Genomic DNA, 20332 nt, shown 5'->3' on the forward strand with positions numbered 1-20332 from the left:
AATCCAATATGGCCGCCGGACAGTCCCATACACTACAATACGTCATATCTCCTGTTGTGAAAGGAGTACAGATGTATTTCTGGTGTCTACTCATATGTTTTCATGGTCAGGGAATCCATTTCTGCATTATAGAATGAGATTTTTTGCACATTTGTTTGCAAAATAATGTTTTGCACATTATTTTGTTCAAAAAACGTATCAACAATTCATAATGGCACCCAAACATGTAGAACTGGTCTTATACTTTCCATAAAGTTGATGTGGCAATGAGATAATGGTCCATGTTCATAGCATAGTGGATTCAGATGAATAATGTGACTTTTTCATGTTCATTGAGGTGTTCATTTCCTATTTCTTCGCATTAGATTGGCGAAATAGCTGTGACTCTGACAGAATTGTTATTTTGTATATTTACCACACTAAAATCATATAAATATTGAAAAACACAAAGTCAACATATTTAAACATTGATTTTATGTACTGAAAAACTAATTTAGTTGACATTTGGTCTTTATCCTGCTATAAATCTCTTTGGGTTGGTTTGGACCCGAACACCACAAATGTCACTATTGATGATATTTTTCAATATTATAGAAAAACTAATAAAAGAAATTTGGGGGTTGTTGTACTCTCATGTCAGCTGTAATACATGGACAACATAATCACTAATTGTATCACTTTAGGACGTTTTAATAGTGAATTTATGCAGGTTTTGATAGTTTTGGTCATCAACAAACGATTTGCATAATAATAAGATAAAAGACATGTAAAGTCAAAAAGATCAATAAATAAAGTAGTATTTACATGGATATGAATACATACCTAGTTAGCTATGAGGTGGAAAACAGTATTTGATGAGAACTAGTGTTTTTAGGTATTTTATGGCTGAGTTTTGTTATCACGGGTCAAAAATGACCCGAACACCACAGGTGTATGCAGCTTATGAACACAACACAAGGGTTAAATGTCTACGAAATCAGTAGAAGCAAAAACTTTTGCACTGGTTTATGCCTCAGATATTTCTGTTGGGGACATAAAAAAACCCTTTAGATAAGTCCTAGCACCCCTACACACAGCCCACACACCAACAAAACTAATCCATGACCAGGCGAAAATGTGCAACAATGTCACAAAGTACCACGGCTCATGTTGGGTTCCTTTAGAAAAACACAGACTGGCTCCGCCACAGCAGCACTTAAGTGCAGGGTGTTTATTGTTGAAGTGCACTCAAAATCCAAAAAGTGACAAAAATGTGAAATTGTGGCTTGCTAATAAAGTTGGCCAATAAAAATAAAAATTCAATAAAGAAAATAAACTAATTTGAGAGTCCAAAATAATTATTCAAGTCCATCAAAAAGAAGCAAAATATGAATTTCCAAAATAGTCCAGTTCCAAAAAGGTAAATTCAACTTACAGCCACAATCTGAAGTACAACAGTTTACCTGAGCTGGTGCTTTGATGCTTCTGCTCACTCTCTCTCTACTATAGAAATGATCACAGCCCAGTATTTTAAATGCTCAACCCCTCCCACAGGTCATACTATCTTCACATTTAAACTCAATAATCACTAATAGGCACTTTTACACATTACTTTTACATTCAGTAATTAGTTGCAAAATAATACACTTCATATGCATCATAATCATTGCACAGTTTCCCATGTAAAGCACAATATTTCAACATTTCATCAAAAACCCCGTAGAAAATAGTTTGCCCCGTACCCACGCTGCATTGCGCCGAGCTGAGGCGCTTGAACAAGCCCTCAACCCCACTGCTCGAGTTTGCCTATCATGGCGGCACGCACACCATACAAACCTTCCCCAAACAAATACTGCTGGAGTTAACCCTATTCAGACTGGGCTTTTTTGGCATTCCTGGACCTGGACCTCATAACTCATGAGCGGAATACAGTATGACTACGAAACTTGGGGGAGGTGATCTAAATATGAACATCTATGAATGACATAATTTTTGTGTAATTATCTATTATTATGACGTCATTATGACATCATTATGTTATTATGTCCAAAATCTCGCCATAATGGATTTTCCAACAAATTTAGGTAATGCACTTAAATTTTAATGATTTTATGCTTCAAACCACTTAAATGCTCACAAAGTTGTCTGATGCTAATGGAAATAACAAAAAAATATGAAAATGTATGACGTCATAGATATGGTTAAGTGATTTTTGGTCAGACATACCTGTCAGAAAACCATTGCCATGGCAACAGAAAAAATGATAAACCTAATCTTTCGGTACCTAACTGTAGCCAACTAAATGTTAGGAAAAGTCACAAAGTTTCGTAGTCATAGCTTAAGTCGTTAAGGAATTATATGACATCAAAGTTGGTGCGGGCACTTTTAGCCCCCCCCCAGTCTGGATAGGGTTAAAGCTACTGGGCAAAAAATGGAGAACTTAACAAAACACAAAGAAAGGGGAACATAGCAAACAGGATTTAACCTGCGCTAATCGGTGAGTGTTTGTTTATCGTTATCGCTTGAGTGTAGCCGAAGTCGGGGAAAAAGTTTCAGTGTTTGTGTTCGCGTGAATGGATGTTTGTTTGAAGTCGCGTGTATTGCGCAAAAATGTTTGTAAATACTTATGTTTGATGCCGCGTCTGTGTTTACCGTTGTGTATGAATGTTATTGTTTGTGACTGTGTGTGCTTCTCACATGTACTGGCGCTTGTTAAAAGGATGGTAGTCGCTAGTCAGCTAAATACAGGTGTGCACCCCTGTTCCAGTGACCAGAGATAATTAACAAGGTGCTGTACGGAGGAGCTAGACAGAGCACTCTGTCACAAACAACTGCAAGTTGCCTTGAATTAGTTTTGTCTCTCGTCCACATCATACATTACATTACATGACATTACATTACTAACCCTAACCCACATCATACATATTGTTAGTTACCAGAACCCTACATAAAGCAACATGTTCTCTTCTAAATAACTTAAGTTCATATATTTTACACTATCTCCAGATTGGAACATGTATTAGCAAAATATGAATGTTCCATTTATGTTTAATACACTTAAAATAATTTGGGGTCAAATTGACCCCAAGGAACAGATGTAACCAAAACGTGTACAGCACTTAGTGAAAACATTTTTGTGGAAATGTCAGTTTTTTCACATTGACCCCATATATTTAGGAAAAGTAATCAAAGATAAAGCAAAATAATTATGTACTTCATGTATTTCTCAAATGTTAAAAATTGAATGGGGTCAAATAGACATTACATAGGATAACAGGAGGGTTAACTTATTTATTTCTTCGGTAACAGCCTATGAACAGTTTAGCCTCATTTAATGTGTAAAATATACCTATAGGCTAGCATAATTTGAAAACAGTCTACCTTGGACAGTAATCCCTTGATTCAGTCTCTTAGAAGTAGCCAGTCTATTTGAAACTGTCATTCTACCCCATCCAAATCAATCTGTCAATAAATTCCTGACCTCACCTGACTGCTAAGGGCTGTCATGCAATTATTCAATTACTGCCTGCACCTGCCAAATGCTTCATCACGCTGGTCACATGGTTCACTTGAACATGTATTTAAACCGGGAATGTTGCATTGTACCTTATCACTGGTTGCTAGCTAGCTAGCTGAATGGCCGGCTGTCTGTAAGGCTGGCTGGCTGGTCATGTTGTAAGGGTGGCTATATGGCTTGCTTGTTTGTTAGCTTGCTTGCCAGCTAGCTGTGGCCTACATTTTCCGTAAGGTTATTTTCAGGCCATTTTTTAAATAATTTATGAGGAATGCGTTTGCATACCCTTCATTGATGATACTAGACTGGTCCACCTGCCAGCACTAGACAAATCTGTCAATTAGGCATTTATTTCACGTATCTAATTAGGTTGATGTTTATTGGTCTCCAGTTAGTATAATCAGTCCAATAACTTGTGTTATTGTAACTGTATAATTGGAGGACTCACCTGAGTATAATCAGTTCAAAGTTGTCTGATTGCAATTGGACTCGCCTGAATATAATCAGTCCAATCAGTTGTCTGATTGTAACTCTATACAGCGTCTAATGGCAATGTAACACTATTTGGTGTTACCAGGGAGTTAATAACTCACTCTGCTTGGAGTTACTGCAACTCTCTGAGTATTAACCCTTTAACGCATAACATGGGTCTAAATAGACCCGGCTGAGTTTAAAATTTCTATATCTTTGTAAGAATACAATTTTCTTACTCGGCACTCCATGAATTCCTCAATTGACTTGTTTTTGTCCCTTAGATGACTTAATTTATTTTTATGCATCATAACTTTTTGCGTGAAAACACTTTTTTGGTTACTACCCCTTTAACGCATAACATGGGTCTAAATAGACCCGCATTCATTTCCTATGTAATTTCATCACAAGCTTAATGTCTCTTAGCCATATTGAAAAAGGATTTTGATTCTTTTACTAAAAGTCCAACTTTTTATCATTTATGGAGTATTAACTCCCAACATCAATACTTATTTTAAATTCTTGATGGTTATTCTTTGATATAGAAGTCATTTTATATAACTATATGATATTTAGACACATGGGTCTAAATAGACCCGCATTCATTTCCTATGTAATTTCAACACAAGCTTAATATCTCTTAGCCATATTGAGAAAGGATTTTGATTCTTTTACTAAAAAATCAACTTTTTGTCATTTATGGAGTATTAACTCCCAACATTAATACTTAATTCAAATACTTTATGGTTATTCTTTGAAATAGACATCTTTTTATACAATTATATGATATTTACACACATGGGTCAAAAATGATCTGCATTCATTTTTTATATACACTGTGTGCAGAATTATTAGGCAAACATGTTTTTTGACCATATTGTCTTTTTTATGCTTATTTTCCAACAGGAATCTATATGAACTTGAAAACCTATCGGATTTAAGCATTCCAGGCCATGCATATTTGTATAAAAATATGGGGCTGTGGTCGAAGGTGCCCAACACCTTATATCAGGTGTGCATAATTATTAGGCAACTTTGTTGTCTTCTTGGAAAATGGGCCACAAAATAGATCTAACAAACTCTGAAAAGTCGATTAACAATTTTGAAGTCTTCTAGAGCAGTGGTTCCCAACCTCTTTTTAGGTGAGGCACTCTTTCAATTCATGAAAAATGTCAAGGCACCCCAAACCAACAAGCCGTAACATGGCATCGCATCCGATACCACAAAAGCTTAGAAAAGTAACACATTTGGAGACGTCACACGACCTACGTTCGAAGTTGCAGCTGACTGGGGCGACCTATATTTACTTAATTGTCCGTAAATGGCAGACGAAAGATTCCACTGACTAGCATTAACTTATCAATTTAGACAAATATGTATCATGTTACATAATTTATCTATCAGCCACGTTTCCGCGGCATCCCTGAGGGTGGCCCACGGCACCCCAGGGTGCCCGGCACCCCTGTTGAGAAACACTGCCCTAGAGGGATGTGGCTGTCGTGAAATTGGCAAGACGTTGGTCACTTTACCACAGAATTATGAAATGCATCATTACAAAGTCATCAGTCTCGTAAGAAATGTCACTGCCAAAAATTGAGAAGAATTTAAGGTGGAGCTACAAAAAAGTATTACCCTGCAGTCCTATAATATTACACAACAGAAACCTACACCAAGTGTCCAGAAGAACAGGGCATTGAGCACTCAGAGATATGGCCAAGGTAAGAAGGGATGACACTAGACAAGTTAATTTAGTCAAGACTGGGTCAAAAATACCTGGGGACAGAGTTTTCAAAGTTAGGCCTATTATGGACTTGGGAAAGTGACTCTTGACAGACAGGGTGGATGAGCCCATGGCTGGATAATTGAGAGGAAGACATTTGCATCTTTTGAAGACCATGGTATTTATGCTGTACTTTGCTGGCATTTGACTGGAACTCAGGAACTCATGTAAGTGTACACATTGCTGATCTAGCCATAGACTCATCTACCTGGTCCATTAACAGTCACCTTCACTAGTTCATAAAACCATTGAAAAAGCTGTCTAAAGACATTTCTTGACCCAGTCTTGACTTAAAATTCTTGTTGAGTGGTCTTCAGGTTTCAGCCTGTTTTACCTTGGCCATGTCTCTGAGTGCTGAATACAATGTTCTTGTGGACACTCAATGTAGGTTTCAGTTCTGGAATATAACAGCACTGCAGGTAATAGTTTTGTGGTAGTTTCATCTTCAATTCTTCTATATCTGGCAGTGACAAATGTGAGCTCATGTCATGTGACACTGATGGCTTTGTAACAGTGCTTTAGACAGATGTGACCAATATTTCAAGACAGCCACACCCCTCTGGAAGACACAGTATTTTTGGAGTTTGTTAGATGTCTTTTGTGGCATATTTTCCCATAGGAAAGCAAAGTTGCCTTATGCACATTAATTATGCCCTGATATAGGCTCCTCCGATCACACCGTCTCTTATTATACAAATATGCATGACCTGGAATGCTTAAATCCAATAGGTCAGCAGTGGTCAACAGTGGTCAAAAACAGTTTATTTGTTCCTGACTGGAATCCTTTTAAATATATTTTAGTTCCTAACGTGAAACACTTCAGACTTAGGCTATGTCTGCAATAATGGGGGAAATTATTTGTGTGTTTATTTATATAAGATACAAAAAATAACACCCATTTTGTGCATTAAAAACAGCCTAAATCACAACTTTTAATCCATTAGCTATTAAAATACATTAACTGTGGAAGTTATTATAGTGAAAGATTTAGACTTCCATTAGAAATGAATGCGGGCCATTTTCGATCCACGTCTATAAATTAGTGATTTAATTCCAAATTCATGTTTATTTGTAAAATAAAAATATAAGAACATTTTAAAAAATACTTTTTTGAATTAAGGACCACCTATGTATTTACTTTTAGAAGAATTATGGGATAAAATGTATTGGTTTTAGAAGTTGTGTGAGAGAATACATGATTAATGCTCAGAAATACATTGGAAATGAATGCGGGTCTATTTAGACCCATGTTATGCGTTAGTGTGAGTCCAATGGCTTATGCATTAAAGGGTTAATAACTAGAGATGCACCGGATCCTGATTTTTAGGATCCTGCCGGATACCGGATCCAGTGCTTAAGATCCTGCCGGATCCGGAACCGGATACCGGATCCTACGAAAGGGTTGAAATACATAGCCAACTCGCACACATGGGCCCTTTTTATTACATTGGCGCAAACTATTTTTAAGACTCATTGGCTTACTGCCACACTGCCTTCAACGACCGCTTCCAAAGGACTTTCACTCCATGCAGCGATTGGGGTTGTGAAAGACTGACTGAAAAGCCTAGGCTACTTAAAAAGTAGAGATGCACCAGATCCTGATTTTAGGTAACTGCCGGATACCGGATCCACTGCTTAAGATCCTGCCGGATCCGGATAGTCTGAAAAACCCTATTATCCTGCCGGATCCGGAACCGGATCTTGGATCCTGTACATCTCTATTAATAACTAACTCTGCCTGGAGTTACTGCAACTCTCTGAGTATTAACACTTTTGGGAGTGTTCTACTAACACTCCACAGATTGGGACAATATAAACACTTTCATAGTGTTAATATTAACACTCTTGTAGTTGATTCTAACTCTCTGGAATTTGCTGTGTAGGCTGTGGCATTCCAAGAAAGATAAACTGGTACTAATTGGCCCAAATTGTGCTAAGAAAATATCCTTATGCCATTATATCCCCAGCCTGAAACGTTGATGTAAGGCAGGGTTGCCCCATGTTTTCATGTTGTTGACACCAAATTCTGACCATTCCATCTGAGTGTTGCAGTTGATATCTATACTCATCAAAGCGGGCAACATTTGTCCAAATTGTTACCTCATTTTCTTGTTCTTAGCTGTCAGGAGTGGCATCAAATATGTTTTTCTGCTGCTCTAGCCCATTTGCCTCGAGATTTGATGTCTTGTGTAATCAGGGATTCTCGTATGCATAGCTTGGTTGTAATTAGTGATTATTTGACTCAATGTTGCCTTTGTATCAGCTGAAATCAGTCTGGCTTCCCACAGAATTGCTGCTCACTGCATTTTTTTCCATTTCCTACATTTCATGTTGTATACATTTTATTATGAATCACTTTTATTTTGTTCTGAAACACTTTGGAAAACACTGCGGTTGTGAAACAAATACACACACACACACACACACACACACACACACACACACACACACACACACACACACACACACACACACACACACACACACACACACACACACACACACACAGATATTTTTTCCATACATGATAGTAAATAAAGTCATGTGATCTCACCTCTCCTCAGGAGGAGGATCCATCCCTCGGATCTCTGGTTCATCCATGGACTCTTCATGCACACACAGCTGGACACTGATATGAGGGATGAGGACAGAAATCACACATGAAGTGAAGTCACAATGTCACACTGTTATTACTTTGTAATATCAATGTCGATTATGTCAGAGTGCTTCTTGAGCTATGTATGAGAATGATTGTGATGTTAGTGCAGTAGTTGAGACTAGAGAAATAAAATCACATACAGGTATGTTCACCGGTGATTCCACATGTTAGAGAACAGTCTCACAGACTTATTTCCAGGGCAGCATTTTTTTGACACTCACATATATGAATGTATACATCAGATTACACAGCACAGTGTCACAAGTCGGTATCCAAGTACTGACAAACATTTAATATCCGCTTGACATAGATAGAACTGTTACCATGGTAGCGCTGTGCTGCGGCTGACACACGTGCGGGAGTTGTTTAGGTTTGTTAGTTAACTAATTTAGAGTTTTTATGTTATAGTGTGTTTGTTTATACTATCAGGCTATTGTTTTCTCGAAGATCGCCAGAAACATGACTTGTTTTGGACTTTTATTGGCAATGACTTTCATCTGGCTTCTTCTGATTAGCATGATCACCTACGGGAGAGTGGAGCTGCTGCATCTGGGCCTTGACCTACAACATCGAGATGGACTAGAGATACCAGTCTTTGACATCCCCCCGGCATATCTAAGGTCCACCTCTGCATATCTAAGGTCCACCTCTGCATATCTAAGGTCCACCTCTGCACCGAAAGCGAGGGTCAAGAGGAGGAGTACACAGCAGAGTTTGTGCACGGGATTTTAAATCTCTTCTCCCAACTACAAGTTTACAAGTTTACAAGTTTATTTATTTAAAAAGGGACAGCATATATTACCAGCATTTAAACAAAAATGCTAAATACACAAGACTATAGCTATGAGGCTAATTTCCATCTTTTGCCCTTTGACAGGTTTGATGTTCCTTTAACCCTTTAAGCGCCAAAGGCGCAGAATTGCGACGGTACGTCATCATGAACAAAAGCGCATGTAGATCAAACCAGCGGTCTTAATAGTGTTCATCCTCCCTACCAGTAGTTGGCAGACATGCTACCCTTTCAAACAAGACTACGATTGCGTCATTTTGTAGTTCACAGAGTCTTTGTGAAGCAGTAAAAGACGCGACCTGTGACGCGACCACAAAATGCGGAAGTAGCCACTTTGCGTCTTTGACTCGAGGCGTACGAGTTGGGTTTGTGTTGTTATCAGTGAACTATCAGCGAGCTATTTCATCATGGCTAGTGAGAAGTTGAATCGTGATGAAGTTCTGAGCATGTTATTTGCCTATTCTGACTCCGAAGGACAGTTTTTATCTCACGAGGAGGATAATGATCGGACGAGCACTCTTTGTTTACCGTGGCGAAACTTCCGAAGATGCCGACATGCGAAGCAATGATGTTCTCTAAGCACACACACACATTGAAACTCATTCGGTGACTTTATCCGATCTCAAGTGAGTCGGTGGTAGTGGCGAATGCAGTCGTAGTGTCCATACAGGTATTGGTGGAGGAATTAGGGGTGAGAGAAGTGGGTCTGGTAATGTTAGCTTGGGCTCCCTCCATTCAGCCCCCGGTTATGCGAGTAGCCACCTATCCGGACGCAAACACAATAATCCTGGGATCAGACAAACACTGTTCACCAAGCAGCACACACGCACTCATTCTGTCCCTCTTTCTGACTTCTACTGGGTGGATGGCAGCGGCGAACGTGGCCATATCCCCGTATGGAGAGGTTTTGGTAATAGAACGCACGGTGAAGAGAAGACGCATAGGCAACCCTAAAACATGAATGTTTTAGACTCGTTGTTGACAATCAGACTGGTCACAGTGTTTTGACTGTCTTTGTAAGAGTTATACAAATCAGTAAAACAGCAAATAAAGACGAAAGAGGTGGCGATATATTTCCTTCAAACGGGGGAGAGGGTGGAAGGGCGCTGCGCTCTCCACGCGAGGGGGCGGGGATTGTGTTCCTGATCGGCTTCAGGTGTCAGGCTATAACGTAGCCTAATTACGTTGGACACAATACTATGGACATGATACTTGTGATTTCATACCCATTATGTTGACAGTTTGCCCATTAGTTTTGTGAAATGTAAGTGACAAACTGTAGAAGTCATTGAGCTAGACTGTGCCATGATCAACCATTTTACTGCCTATACAGCGCCTGCTCCAAAGGCCATAGTAGGCTATACAGATGTAAAAATAGGCATAAATATGAATTGAATATGTGTGTGCTGACCCTTTCTGTGAAAGTTTCACAAGCTAAAAAGGTACAGGTTACAGATACAAACATGTTCGGCCCTCCAGGCAAAAGTAGTAATTGTTGCATTATATATTTCAATATTATCGCATTAGGCCTATATTATTGCAATATTACAATATATACTATATATATTCTGCCTAAAACTACTTATTTCCTTGACCATAGTGTATGTGCACTATGTGATAGTAATGGAATGTCAAATCTCGCTAAATAAATTCAATAATCTATTGAAAATGATCAATATTTTACAAAAATTATTAAAAATTCAAAATGGCCGCCACCGTATGACATCATAATATGCAAATTAGGTATGCATATTTACTCCCAAAATAATCTTGGGGTCATCCCCAATATTTGTCTAATTGACAGTCAAGCTCTATCTGTTACCAGTGTCAAGCCACAGTCATTTGAATTTATCATGCCAACATTCAGCTTTTTTGAAAAATAAATTGTGGCGCTTATATACTATATATATTCTGCCTAAAACTACTTATTTCCTTGACCATAGTGTATGTGCACTATGTGATAGTAATGGAATGTCAAATATTGCTTATTAAATTCAATAATCTATTGAAAATTATCAATATTTTCCAAAAATTATTAAACATTCAAAATGGCCGCCACCATATGACGTCATAATATGCAAATTAGGTATGCATATTTACTCCCAAAATAATCTTGGGGTCATCCCCAATATTTGTCTAATTGACAGTCAAGCTCTATCTGTTACCAGTGTCAAGCCACAGTCATTTGAATTTATCATGCCAACATTCAGCTTTTTTGAAAAATAAAGTGTGGCGCCTAAAGGGTTAAAAAACAAGATTAAAACTAAACTAAAAATACACAGTTATAGTACACAGTTGTAAAATTATAGAGTCAAAGACAAATTTTACAAATAGATAGTACAAAATACAATTAGAAGATATAATACCCAAATAAGTTAAAGAACAGCTGCCAGTAGTAGCATAGCTATGATAAATTATGTTGACAGCATTTAGAATCTAATAACCACAATTTAAACTGTTTGCTGAATGAATTTACTGTTGGCAGTTCTCTAATTATACTGGGAAATGTGTTCCAGGTGTGAGAGACTCTGTAAGAGAAAACAGCCTGACTAAAAGCATTCTTTCTAAATGGGACAGAACAATCACCCCTGGAACTGGCTCTGGTAGCCCTATTTATACTTTTTGTAATACATATCTGTAGAGGAGGAGGGGCCAGGCCATGGAGAATTTTATATAGTAAAACTGAATCATTATATTTAATGTAGTTATCCCAGTCCAACAGTTTATGTTTTTTCAGTACTTTACAGTGATGATAAGTTTTGGGCTTTCTATCCAAGATTTTCAGTGCTTGTTTGTATAATGTTTTAATGGCTTTTTAACTCATTGCCTGCCTTTGACGAATTCCATTGTCTTTTCGAATTGTGACGCATCTCGCCATTGATGAATTCCACCCTCAATTACGTTTTTTTTGCAGATATGCCTCTTCTATCATGTGTAAAATTCTCAAGCCTCTACGCATTTAGGAACTGATCCAGTAGCTGGCAGAAATGTCATTATGGATAGTCAGGAGATGAGATCAGAGCGTATGGAAGTGGAAATGTGAAGGAAAAATCAGCATCACAATAACAATATCATTATCAGTAGCATAGCAAAATAATTTATTGAAAGTAAAGCACATGTGAAAATAGTCTACTTTCTTGTCCACTGGTTTCAACACAACTAACACTACTGAATTCAGTGACCGAGCCTGACAAAAAAACACCCCTCATCTCATGAACAAGCTGAAGAAAGATCTTGCATGCTAGTATAGCTGCTACCTCGACACCAATATACTCTAACAGAGATCATGTGGCAACCATTTCATTTTGGATATGTGATCAGCATGCACAGTATCAGGATGATGCACACACAATACAGAGGTGTCAAAAGTTAAAGTACTTTTGTGGTGTAATTACAGCACTGGCACATGGTATTACATAGCTGTTACACCATTTACTCCATTGTACCGAATGAGATAGATAGACTGTGTTGTTACTGAAAAACACTGAAAACCTAAGAAGGACCCACCACAAACTTGATCCAACCAGTGCAGAGTTAGCTGATCGACAAGTACACAGGTCTACTGGTTCCTCAGATAAGTTACTTGTGTTGAAAGGAAACTGTGTTTATTTTTCTTACTTTTACTTTTACTTTTGACACCTATGACAAAATATAATCTAACAAGAAAATGTAGTAGTAGTGACTGGTGAGGTTCAATCAGCTCAGTTTGGCATTGCCTGATAGCTATAAATCGCTAGCTAGTTCAAAATCGCTAACAACACCTCAGTATTTATAGAGCCTTGGTAAGCCAACTTTTTTAGAAATCATTCTGCAGTTACTTTTTAAAGATCTATACAGTATGATCAGCTTACTATTATCAAAAAAGACAGGGGTTAAGCCGATTCTTTGATCAGAGTAGTACTAGTGACGAGATATATTGATCTGAAATTGTAAAGCGACAGACTAGCTAGTATCATTATCCAATCGGCTCTTATAATTTTTTTGGATATGTGATCAGTACTTTATCAGAGGAAAATGCATTGAACAATATCAGACACGATCATATTGCATTAAAGGGGCATTCCACCGGTGGATACATGAATATGTATTGAAAGTGGGTCATATATGTAGTAGAATAGTAGCATAAATTTCTAATTTGTTGCCTTCTTGGCCGAGAAAAGGCAGAAAAACACTTTTTAGTGTTTGTGGATTTGTGACAACAATCCCCATAATACATTGCGACTAGAGATATACAGGATCCGAGATCCGGTTTTTCAGACTATCCGGATCCGGCAGGATCTTAAGCAGTGGATCCAGTATCCGGCAGTTACCTAAAAATCAGGATCGGGGCATCTCTACTTTTTACGTAGCCTAGGCTTTTCAGTCAGTCTTTCACAACCCCAATCGCTGCATGGAGTGAAAGCCCTTTGGAAGTGGCTGTTGAAGGCAGTATGGCAGTAAGCCAATGAGTCTTAAAAATAGTTTGCGCCAACGTAATAAAAAGGGCCCACGTGTGCGGGTTGGCCATGTGTTTCAACCCTTTTGTAAGATCCGGTATCCGGTTCCGGATCCGGCAGGATCTTAAGCAGTGGATCCGGTATCCGGCAGGATCCTAAAAATCAGGATCCGGTACATCTCTAATTGCAATGCTCACTTTCCACAGGCCACACCCAGGCAGCTCTGCCAGTAGGTGCGATCGAGTTGTCGTCAACGCACGCATGCGCATTTAGACAGCAATGCACCCTGGATGAAAATGCTGCATGACGGTTAGATTTCCTGTCAAACTTCAAAATTTCGGTGATGTGTTGACGAGGTGACATGTTACATGGTGTCAAACTATCACGGGATGAATGCGACTGCAGTCAGATCTTGCAACTTCTGCAGTTGCTTATCCCCTTCAACGCTAATCTGCGGACTGCCTCCGAGGTCACGCGCCCATGAACTGGTTGGTCAACAACTCACTCACGTGTGTATATGGGTCTCACACCTCTACACAAGTTTGCGCAGGTCCCCATTTCAGCTCCTCCTCACTGCCTGTCCCCCCACTCCTCACACGTGGTGTGTTAGTAAAGCAAACCAGTGCGAGCTCGTCGTCTCGTTCATATTTGTGGCCGACTGTAAATGCGCTGTATTTAATAACACCCACATCATGACAACAAGTTCTCGCTCACGTGCTTCGTCAATGTTGATCGACAGCAACGAAGTCGTATTCACCTACTGACTTACTGGAGCCTCAATGCCAGGGATTTCAAAAGCACTGGCACACTGATCTGTGCTAGGTCTGTTAGCGCATTAGGTCCAACCCCCTATGGGCGGAGTTGAAAAGGTGGGAAAAACAGCTTGTAGTGTCAACAGAAATCCACTTCTCTTACACTTCCTCCTACAATGATGCAAAATGACGATTTTTACATCATTGTAGGAGGAAGTGTTTAGAGGTGACTACGTTTTTTTCCTGTCTGAGGGGGAATTGAGAGAGTGTTGCACGACCATTCAAAAGTATGACTAGGTGTCTAGCAATGGAAAGCCTAATGCAAATGGGTGGACTGTCCCTTTAATGCAATACTGTAATGCTCTCTTCTCTGGTCTGCCAAAAACTTAATTGATAAATTACAACTCATTCAGAATTCTGCGGCAAGAATCTTAACAAGGAACAAAGAATTGACTTTAAGATTCTGCTGACAGTATTTAAAACATTAAATGGACTTGCCCCCAGTTACATCTCTGACATCTTCTCTTTTTATGCCCCTGTCTGAGCTCTCAGATCCACTGATGCCAAGCTGATAAGGATTGCTAACCCCCCCCCCCCCATGAAAGAAGATTGGCGACGCTGTTAGTGTGTTATGCGCCCAAAAGATGGAACGCTCTCCCCATCGACATCTGATCAGCCACATCCATAGACTCCTTCCTATTATTATTATAATTCATTCATTCATTCATTCATTCATTCATCCCTGAAATTCTCAACAGCAGCTTCATGCGGTCATTATAAGCCACCATGGTTTTCCTAATGTTGCCTTGTTTACGTCACATTAACCAGGTTTGATTGTAAATTTCAATGTGTTACAAAATGGTCAGGCCTACTGAATAAACTATTCACAATCTCAAACACAAGACCAGACTGGCACACAGTCAGGAGGCGGATATGCATCTCTTGAAGTGTTTCAAAGACCTTTTCAGCAAAAGATAATACCAACTTCACTGTGCACTATTGCGATGTGTTTCATTTGCACCATGTGGTTTCAAAATAAAGAAATGCTTGCTAGGTGTTCCTGTCAGCTGTCACCATCTCTGCAATAGTCTGTCATATTTCCGCACCAATTTCCGTTTGAGAGGAACTACTTCCTGCTTGCATTATTATTCAAAGCTATTGTCGCAGATTGTTTTAATCCAGCAGAATTGCTTTTATCATGTCCACCGTTCCACTTAACATGCTTAACTGATTTACCCACCTGTCAAGAGTTAGTAGGTCCTACTTAACCTATTTGCCTAAAGACACCAATAACTTTCTTTGGAGAACTCACCGACTGCTTTGTCTTTGCTGCTTTGTCTATGCCCTCATTGATAATACCTTAAAATTCCAAAGTAGACGAGAAAACAAAATCCATTTCTAATTTATAGTCAAATGTAAAGTATCATCAGTCGAATGAATAGCTCAAAGCTTTTCATTTATCTCATCTGTGATTGCTGTCTCTCATCGTCAACAATGCTGCGATCGCTTTCTCTCCTTCAACACTCCGTTAAAGTCTGCTCATGTGGGATGGAACTGGAAAAACTGGTCAAACGGAACTAACGTCAGGGGTGAGTCACCCTGTACCTGCAACCTGAGATCACTGCAGAGTGAGTTTGGGTTGTGCATGTGCATGCATGCCCACATCTACACTAAAGACATTATGGTGGAGCCAATATCCCTCTCAGTATAAAGGGGCTATAGAAAGTCAATAAAATCAAGCTTTGTATAGACACAGACTTGTAGAGAGGAGTGCAACTAGATATTGATTTTATTATCAGTATATTATCACTGTAATAGCTCAGTAAATGTGTGTGCACAGCCTTGTGGAGTGGTTTGTTTGATTCCGATGTTATGTGTAAATGTTTATCCACAATCTTGTATGCTATTGGAGTGTGTGTTGTTGGATTCTGAGGAGTATTTCATGTGAATGTGTGTGTGTGGGGGGGGGGGTAGTGTGTTTGCGTGTGCATGCACATGTTTTGCATATTATGTCTTACATCTGCAGAATTCACAACTCAAGAAACTCATGTTGAACTAGATTGCATTCACTCACAGGAAATGCTGGAGTATGCTTGCCTGTCTTGCATTCTTTGCCCTTCATGCATGCATTTCCCTTCATGCATGCATTCCCCTTCATGCATACACAGCATGCAGTTAACCATCTAGATATGAGCTAACTTCCTGTTTGACATCTACCACATTGGCCAAAACACATTTTCACCAACTGTAGCAACCCGCAGTGGCCGCTTTGCACCGAAATCGGTAGATACCCTCTGGGTGTAATGGAGATAATGTGTAAGAAATTTCATTAAGATCCGTCAAGGCGTTGCTGAGAAAGAAGCCAACTTCCCGTTATCAAATTTGATTGGCTGCTGTTTGCCGATGATTTGAGCTATTTCTCTGTAATTTCCATCATGGATGGATGCATGTTTCTTTTAGGTGTATTTCAGATTGCCAATGTTGACAGCATTCATGCATCCCCAAACCATGCCAGTCCAACTACCATGCTTGGCTATTGAGAGGATACACTTTTTTGTAAAACTCACTTGTTTACCACCACACATGCTTGAGACCAAATTTGTTTATCTTGGTCTCAAGAGAGATGAACAGACCAAGGATATGGATCACTGGAACCATGTCGTGTGATCTGAAGAGACCAAGATAAACAAATATACTTTAGATGGTGTCAAGCATTTGTGGTGGTAAACAAGTGAGTTTTACAAAACAAGTGTATCCTATAAAAATGCAAGCATGGTAGTGGGACTGACATGGTTTAGGGATGCATGGATGCTGTCAACATTAGTAATCTGAAATACGCCTAAAAGAAACATGCATGTCAACATGCACTGTGACTACTGAAGCAGATCATGATATTCTCCATAGGATTGCATTCAAATCTCACACCAATGTATTTAAGCCAGATGCAGACTCAAAATGTTAAAATTCAAAGCAAAGAAAGGTTGAAACGTACACTGATGACCTCCCTTTTCATCCCTTTTCATTTAGTTTCATTTCGAGACGATTCGAGCCAACACAGCCCCTTCTCTACCGGATTTTAATCTGGGGTGTACTCACTTTTGTGAGTACATGTTCAAACATTAATGGCTGTATTTAGTTTTTTTCTGAGTGAAAAAGAAATTTAAGCGGTTAAATAAGTTGTTAAAAGGTCACTAATCATTGTGTCAAAGTGAAATTTCTGTAATGCTTTCCTATGAAAAGATATACTCAAAAATCTGAAAAACTGTGAGGGGTGTATTCACTTTCGTGATGTACTGTATGCTTGCCGCAACGTTTCATAAAATTGTGTGTGTGTGTGTGTGTGTGTGTGTGTGTGTGTGTGTGTGTGTGTGTGTGTGTGTGTGTGTGTGTGTGTGTGTGTGTGTGTGTGTGTGTGTGTGTGTGTGTGTGTGTGTGTGTGTGTGTGTGTGTGTCTGTGTGTCTGTGTGTCTGTGTGTGTCTGTATGTGTGTGTGTGCATGTGAGCCTGCATGTGTGTGTGCGTGTGTGTAGAACTCATAACTCAAGTGACTTATGTTGTGTTTTCAGTGTCCAGCAGGGGGCATCAGGCACTCAGAAACTGAAAACAGAGCAGGCCAAGAGGGACCCTGAAGAACACAGGTGAGTTTGCCTGGTTTACACCAATAGTTGTCAAAGTGAGAAGTCCGCATTTTTGTTGTATTTTATTATATGAGATAATAAAATACAACAAAACGGATTTTAAGTGTGCAGACTCCTCACTCTGAAAACTAGGCGGAGGAGGGTTTGGCTGACCCCTTCCTCCATTCCTCCGCGATCCTGCCCTGTCAAATTGATGGGGCGGGATCTGTTTGTGAACTAAGGGGCATCGGTTCATGGGGCTCATGGATTAATGCATTTTCCAAATGGATATGAAATGAGCTGTTCTCTGCCAAATATGCAATCAACTTCATACATGATGATGGCTGCTGGTGCTGCACCCGATGCTGAGAGAGTGGGCAGACATTCACTGGGGACTTGCTACATGGAACCGGAGTCAGCCCTGTTAGGTGCTTACCATCAGTGGCGTTCCTGGGCACAACTACATCCATACGCCCCTCTGACCGACCCCTACCATGTTACACTGAATTATGGTCGTAATGATAATGAGATATATGCACAGGCATTTATGGGAAAATGACTGGGGGACAGTGGGACGAATAATCAGATTACAGGCTAGGACCAGAAGGCTTGGCAGCTGTTGTTGAATTGATATCAATACAAATGGTTTGAGATGAGTAAAGTCACTTTACCACACATATCTTTGCATTCACTAATGGCACTAAATACTTAGAAACTATGTGTAAGAGATTACATAACATTACTGATAGGACACAGATACCACAGACACAGACACCAATTTTAATGTAGGCCTACTCATGTAGGCTACCGACAAGGCATTGTGTTACATTAGGCTCATTGGCAAATGGTTAAAGCACAGGCGGATAGATATATCATGGTAGTGATAGGATAGGGCATCATTTTGCTATGTATGTTAACCCTCTTGGTGCCACAGGCGACTTTTGTTGATGAGAAGCCATATTGAGTAAAACGGCCATTTTTTTCAAATAGGATAACAAATATAGTTCAAATTCCACCTCATTAGGTGGCAGACATGTTTTACTTCAGTTCTAAACACATTGGGACACCTTATATGAAATTTTGTTTAAGAAAACTACAAAACTACAAAGCATCTATGCACTAAATCTATCAGTTTCTATGTCCTTTTTATGTGAGCTGTTATATGTGTTAAGCTTAGACTGCATCAGATAGAACTGTGTACTGTAGAGAGAATAGTAGAATACGAATGAGATGTGTTACGAATGAAGGAATATAGGCTGTGTCTCAAATCACGCACTTGTGCACTTCGGGCACTGTTTTTCAGTGCCTAGGGCGCTCACGCTGAAAATTTCAGTTGAGCTAGTGCACTAAAAGTGCCAGGATGATCCCCTAACAATGGCGGAAAAATGCAGTGCAGAATGATGGACACTGCACGCACTAAACGGCGGCCATGTTGACAATGACACGGAGTGCATCTTAATATGAGACCTTGCCTCCTCCACTTGCCTCCTCCACTTGCTTCTCGTCATGATGACATCACTGACAACAGCATTATATTTCAATATCTTGCAAAAGCTCAATTGTAAAGTATTTTTCTCATTTGCAATTGGGATGTTGAATGAAAAACAGTCCCTCAAAAGTTATTGTGGCGAGGCTGACAGCTGGGAAACTTTATCGTTTTCTCCACGGAGGAGGGGCCAGGAGGCGGGACGAGGAGACAAGCACAAGTGGAGGAGGCAAGGTCACATATTGGGATGCACCCACAGAGGAAATGTGGCATTCAGTTCAGTAGAAAAGTTTGGTCAACAGTCTCCTAATTCTGCAAGTAATGTTGATGGGACACCAACCTTTGTTTGCCAACCACAGTATTATATGTGTGACTGTTGTCCTTTGGGGTGAAGGACATGGAAATATACAGTAAGCACCAGACGCTGTGCATTGTAAACAGTCGCCAACTGATATTTTTGCGAGCTAATGCCATGCTCAGCCGTCACTTCCAGCGAGGGCACAGTGCATAGTACTCAAATTTTTCCACGTCACTATGCACTAAAGACCTCAGTCAGACTGACTGTCAGTGCACTGACACAAGTGCGTGATTTGAGACATAGCCATAGAATAGAACTTAGAACTTCTTTGGTCAAACTAGTTCAAACTCCCACCTCTCCTGTTGCTTGTGGCTTGTGGTCCATGAAGAAAACAATAAAGTCTCCCTGCTGTCAGCCTAGGCAGAGCGACTTTTTGGGAGCTTTTCCCCATTCAACACCTCGATTACGGAAAGAACTAGTTTGGCTTGTACCCCAGTTGGGTGTGAGCAGAGAGGAATTCATTGCATATGAGACAGTCTCACTGCACCGT

The 20332-nt window shown here is 39.7% G+C and overlaps 1 protein-coding gene across 1 annotated transcript in view; it reads right to left on the bottom strand.

Moving 5' to 3' along the window:
- LOC134468311 (protein NLRC3-like) overlaps window positions 1–20332 on the bottom strand; it is a 130493-nt gene that overhangs the window by 47402 nt on the left and 62759 nt on the right. Inside the window, exon 3 of the mRNA XM_063222252.1 lies at window positions 8299–8373. Coding sequence (XP_063078322.1) covers window positions 8299–8373 — 75 coding nt within the window. The remainder of the gene's footprint in view (window positions 1–8298; window positions 8374–20332) is intronic.

This window comes from Engraulis encrasicolus, chromosome 18 (genome assembly GCF_034702125.1).
Source record: "Engraulis encrasicolus isolate BLACKSEA-1 chromosome 18, IST_EnEncr_1.0, whole genome shotgun sequence".
Taxonomy (NCBI): domain Eukaryota; kingdom Metazoa; phylum Chordata; class Actinopteri; order Clupeiformes; family Engraulidae; genus Engraulis; species Engraulis encrasicolus.